Consider the following 6,052-nt stretch of genomic DNA (forward strand, 5'->3'; position numbering starts at 1 on the left):
CAAGTGGAGTTGCAGGAACACAGGATAGGTGTTTGGTATGCTTGCTTTTATTGGTCAGTGCATCGAGTATGAGTTGGAAGGTCATGTTGTGGCTGTACAGGACGTTGGTTGGGCCACTTTTCGAATACTGCATGCAATTCTGGTCTCCCTGCTGTAGAAAGATGTTGTGAAATTTGAAAGGGGTCAGAAAAGATTTACAAGGATGTTGCCAGGGTCTGAGCTATAGAGAGAGGCTGAATAGGCTGGAGCTATTTTCCCTGGAGCATTGGGGGCTGAAGGGTAACCTTATTGAGGTTTATAAAATCATGGGAGCATAGATAGGGTGAATAGCCAAGGTCTTTTTCCAGGATAGGGGAGTCCAAAACTAGAGGGCATAGGTTTAAGGTTAGAGGGGAAAGATTTAAGAGGGTCCTAAGGGGCAACTTTTTCACAGAGATGGTGGTGCATGTATGGAATGAGGTGCCAGAGGAAGTGGTGGAGGCTGATGCAGTCACAACATTTAAAAGGCATCTGGACAGGTATATGAATAGGAAGGGTTTAGAAGGATATGGGCCAAGTGCTGGCAGATGGGACTAGATTAATTTAGGCTATCTTGACAGCATAGATGAGTTGGACTTTAGGGTCTGTTTTCATATACAGCCCTATGACTCTAAAAAGGAAAGTGTAGCATACTTATTATTGGTAATGATAACTAATGTGTAGCATACTTATTATTGATAATGATAACTAATGTCCCAAGAAGGGACAGAATGTACAAACATAAGAGTGCACCACTGAATATGGTTTTAAGGTAGTGAGGCTTGTTAAAAAGACAATGAAAGGTTATTTATTGAATGCACAAACAAGAACAGAAATTACTGGAAAAACTTCGTCTGGCAACAGCTGTGAAGAGAAAGTAGAGTTGACGTTTCGGGTCTTGTGACCCTTCTTCAGAATTCACAACATTTACAGCAAGATAGAGGAATTGTAACACAAATGGAAGTAAATAAGTTTAACGTGAGCTTTTCTTTTTTTAAATAAAGGACATGGTTGTAAGCTGACAACAGCTATGAGATATTTTGGAAAGACAAAGGAATAAGAAAAAGAGATGGGTAGCTTCGCTTATGAAGGAAGAAATCAGTACATTGGTGAGAAATGATTTTGGTTCACATGATCAAAAATATAGATTAGTTTGGGCAGAAATAATATAGGAGTCACTTTTGGAAATAGAATAAAAGCCCTTCACCGTAATAGCTTCACCATAGAACTGTCCAGTATAAGGTTTACTGGGATGATCTCCGATATGGGGAAATTGTTTAGTGAGCAAAGCTAAAGGGGTTGGGACTCTAATTACTAGAGTTTTGAAGAACAAGTGGTGATCTCATCGAAACATATAGGACTGTTAAGTGGTTTCACACGATAAATGCTGTCACGGGAGAGTCTAGAACCAGAAGGCATTGTTTCAGGATATTCAAGACTGAGATGAGGGAGAATTTCTTCAGAGTGTTGAGTGTCTTTAGACACCTTGTCAGGGAACCATAGGGGCAGAGTTCTTGCTTATATTTAAGGACGAGACCAATTGATCAAGAATCTATAGGGATCACAAGGGCTATGGGAAAAGGCAGGAAACTGAATGTGAAGAATGTTGGATCAGCCATGATTTTACTGAACGACACAGCAGACTCAAATGGCTGAGTGCCCTACTCTTGTTCCTTGTTCATATGTATAGAGAGCTATATCCCTTGGTAAAAGAAACCTCAAATTCTCTCCCCCTTTCATCCCCCACACATTGTAATCAGTCCCTCTTCCCAACATTTTGGAAAATATTTTTTAAAAAAGCATCATTTTAACTGTCCAGATAATGCTACACAATAAAGACTGAATTCCATAGAAGGGACATACTGATATTACCATTACATCTTTTGTGACCTAGGTCCATTGAGATTAAAACAAATGTTTTAAAATTAAAGACATGCAAAACATTACTAGGAATCGTACACATTTTGAAAAACAAAAACTGTATTCTGCTGAGTGTTTCTGCCACTACGGAACCTCCTCCTTTAATCCTCTTTATTGGCAGTAAGTCATGTTGAGCATTGTTCAGTGCCGTCAGCAAGTCTCTTGTTTTTGATCCAAACTATACTTTGCTTGAAAGTGTAGACAAGTATTAGCAGGCTACATTAGCCACAGAGGTCACCACAGCAATACCTATGCAGTTCTCAATCTAACTTTACAGTAATCAGCTGTCTGATATCCCCAGATCTGTTTAAGACCTAACTTGATAGGCTACAATGTCTGATGGCCAAGTTGCCAACCTTCCATCTGCCTCACTATCTGGTGTTCAATGCTTTCCCTCAAAGTCTAAGGTCTAAATTCTCCACCTCCCAATTTCTCATCACCTGCTCCCTTCTGTTTTATGCCCAACTCTTGCTCAGGCTCGGATGTTCAATTCCCACACCCTTCCAACTCACCTTCACTTCTTGCCTCAGTCATCTGCCACCCTGTCACATCGTTCTCCATGTATCTAACTGCATTAAAAATAGATACATTAGACCTTGCTTTTCAATTTTGTAGAATCTCCAGTTCTTTTGTTTTTTTAAAAGAATAGCAAACTAAGTGGAAACAAGCTTTGATCCTACCATGTATATTGATGTTAATCCTCATCCAGTCTACTACAGTCCCAATTTCTGCCTCACCTCAACTAACTGTTAAACCTATTCTTTAATATAACAATGGTTGCTTCATTCAGAAATGCTGGTTGCACATTTTAAAGAGCCTGACAACATTCAGTATAAAATTGGATTTTCTCCTGCTATTTGAAATGAGTTTGAATGCAGGAAATTTAATACAATATGCTCCCGCTCCAGCATCCCAAACCTCAAGATGTAGACGGTTTCTAATTGTTTGGCCTCATTCCTTCATAATTCTCAAAACATTTTCATCAAATTAATTCTTCTAAATGAAAAAGCAGTCTCAAGTTTTTAAGAAAAATTCAGCCTTAACCATCTAAAAGGTTGATATTTCATCTTGAGGCAGAGAGAAAACTGCTTCTCAACCCACCAAGGACATCTGTTATTCCAGTGCAGGAGCAATACGTACAGAAGCAAACAAGATCAATGTGACAAGTCTGGAGGAGACTGCACAGGAAAAGCAGCCATTCTAATTTTCTTTAATATGAAAACAGATCCTTTTGTACACTTACTGAATGTTCTGTTACTATTTTGATATGCAAATTGGACTAAAACCAGAGCTGTGACCTTCAGCTGAAGGACAAATCACACACACTTCATTGTGGAAAAAAGAAGCAGTTTGAACTTTTATTTGGATGCATCTCATTAATAGTTTACATCGCTATATATTGAGTGAAATTAAATGCAGCATGATTTTACCATTTAATAGTAATAAACACTCAAATATTTGTACCCTGAATAAATTAGTATCATTCTGGACTGGTAACAGACTTGTTCCAAGTAGTTTTAAAAAAATACCAAAACAAGCACATCCCTTCCCACTTTTGCTGAGTAGATTGCTAAAAATAGTTTTGCGCTCTCTCTCACATAGACCGGTAGTAACAGGTGACAACATTAGTACCACTAAAATTGTCAAAAGATCTGCAATTGAGCACCAGTTCTGCACAATATATAACCAGCTACATCATCCCAACTGGTGAAGCAACCTGTCAACAATTTTCTCTTTTTTTGGAAAGATCACTACAAAATAGTTTCTCTCATTAACAGAACTTGTCCAGCTTTGACAATTCTACACAATGTGCTGGAATCATTTTATAATATTCTATACAGCAGTTCTAGTCAGACCCTCAATCATTTTTTAGACAGCTGTTGAAAATACATGTAAAAGGTGAAGTTAACTAGTACAACAGCTTGCTTCAAGTACTACGTTGATTATTAAAGCTCTGACTTTTAGCTATCAATTTGTAAATCAGAGCTAAGTCTGCAGCCATTTCAACAGCAAAAAGTAAAACAAAATCAGTAAACGACCAAGAGCAACCCAAGTGGAAAAATGAAAATAAAAATGAATCTTGCATTAAAAAGCAGAAAATTAACATTTAGAGACCAGACTTTAGCGCATTTAAGGAACAAAAACTGAATCAAAGCAAGCTCCATAGAAGACATCACCATTCCAAATTTACATCAGGAATTGCTTAAAAGTTAGTGCATGAGTACACAGAATAATCCATACCAGTAAAATACAGTAAATGGAATACAAAAGTGCACACAATTTGCCTTTGAATGAAATTTCAGTTTACAAAAATAACAATGAAAGGAGGGCCAAATTACTGGCTTCTACATGCCAGATGGATGCCATGCTTCTATAAAGTGGAAGCAAACTTCTAATTCCAGAGTACAAAGTGAATGACCCAAGATAATCACCGCTTTGATGGGCTAAATGCCACATGTAGCCTGAACAAGTTCAAGCTTTCTTTTACTTTACTGGCACTGACCAATTGTTACTGCCATCGATAAATATGACCAATCACATACAACGCTGCACAAGATTAAAGGAGGTCTGGTAAGTGGCTATAAACAGAGTCCAGGAGTTTCTGACTGGCACCCTGACTCTTCACTCCAGCAATCTCGAAGAGCTTATCCAGCTTGTCCTCGGCATGTGGAATCTCTTCTATCACTCCGAGCTCCTCCTGGTTAAGAATATGAAGCGTGTCATCAAATATAGGCTGCAGATCACAAGGATCTAAACGTACCTGGCGTAAAATGGTGTCTTTTTTCTCTGAAATTTAAAAGAGAAATGGATATTTAGGCCCATTTGAACATTTTGAACAGTTCTATGCAAAGAAGTCTCAAGTGAAAGCATTCGAGATTTTAGTGTTTGCATTTAAAAGAAAAAACTTCTCTCATGTTTGTTCCTTATCTTTCTAAAAGTAATGTCTTCAGCTAGAATACAATTTCATAGATATCCTCCCATATGACCCACAGGGGAAACACGTGGGTGTTAGGAAGCTATTCAATTCAGAGGACATCAGAAATAGGCATTAACTGGCATGACCGTCCAGCAGTGGCTACAGGATATTCAACCGAATGATCCTTGCTCTTGCTGATTTTTCCTCAGCTCCAGGATCAGACAAATCAAATGTAGTTGTTCTGGTGCCACCCCAGCTAAGATCAGTTCAGGTTCCTGAGAACAACTGACCAGTTTCTTTACCAATTGAGCCATCAGCTGATGGGTCTTTAAGATTCTAAACCTAGTTTTAGTGTTCATCCATACTATTGTATGTTCACTCCTGAGCCAAAGAATGACCACGATTCTGACTTCTTTTAAAACATGGGATTGCGGCATGCCTAAATTGTTTTGTGAACTGTGAAAAACATCCAAATAACAATTTCCCAAAGAAAGAAGCACTGTAACAAGCAATGGTCACCACAAATTCTGAAATCTACTGGAGGTTTTCTAAAAAGGTATTGTGCAACACAGAGGTCATGGTTTTACAGCTGCCTCTACCAGTATAGTTTGAATAATTTGTGAAGGAAAGTTATTACTTCTTTCAGTCAGCAGACTACTCGTTGAAGGAAATAATGTATAATTATGATCAAGGAATGGAATAGCTTAGGGCTGATGGCAGCTACTTTAAGAGACCATCATTTCTAATGACTCACATGTAGCTCTAAATTATGAATTTATTTAAAACAATTGTTCCTTAAAATGTCTTTGCAAATAAAATTTAAAATCAAATAAAATGCACATAGCTGTGAAAATAAAAGAATACATTTAACAGCGCATGAAACCAATTTTAAAAGGGTTTCAGAGCTCTTTTCATATTGAACAGTTGAATAACAGATGAACTTTTAGAAACCATTATAAATAAAATAGGGCTTTTACCTTTGGAAATGAAAGATCCAGTTCTGCTGAGAACTGAAGATGAAGTACTGGAAGTTGAGTCACAGCGAAGTAAGGGTTCTGATTCATCAACAAAAAACACTTTTGTCTTGTCAGCAGAAGATGGTTCAACAGCAGGATTGGGAACAGCAGGATTGGGAACAGCAGGATTGGGAACAGCAGGATTGGGAACAGCAGGATTGGGAACAGCAGGATTGGGAAC

The 6,052-nt window shown here is 38.0% G+C and overlaps 1 protein-coding gene across 1 annotated transcript in view; it reads right to left on the bottom strand.

Annotated features, from left to right (window-relative positions):
* Positions 1-3,268: 3,268 nt before the first annotated feature.
* Positions 3,269-6,052, bottom strand: part of tnfrsf21 (tumor necrosis factor receptor superfamily, member 21) — a 66,222-nt gene continuing 63,438 nt past the window's right edge. The window contains exons 5-6 of the mRNA XM_048597414.1: positions 5,833-6,052; positions 3,269-4,725 (exon numbers count right to left, since the gene is read on the bottom strand). The exon at positions 5,833-6,052 is cut by the window's right edge and continues 105 nt beyond it. Of these exons, the coding sequence (XP_048453371.1) occupies positions 4,496-4,725; positions 5,833-6,052 (450 nt within the window). The 3' untranslated portion in view covers positions 3,269-4,495. The remainder of the gene's footprint in view (positions 4,726-5,832) is intronic.

This window comes from Rhincodon typus, chromosome 5, assembly GCF_021869965.1.
Source record: "Rhincodon typus isolate 14 chromosome 5, sRhiTyp1.1, whole genome shotgun sequence".
In the NCBI taxonomy this organism is placed as follows: domain Eukaryota; kingdom Metazoa; phylum Chordata; class Chondrichthyes; order Orectolobiformes; family Rhincodontidae; genus Rhincodon; species Rhincodon typus.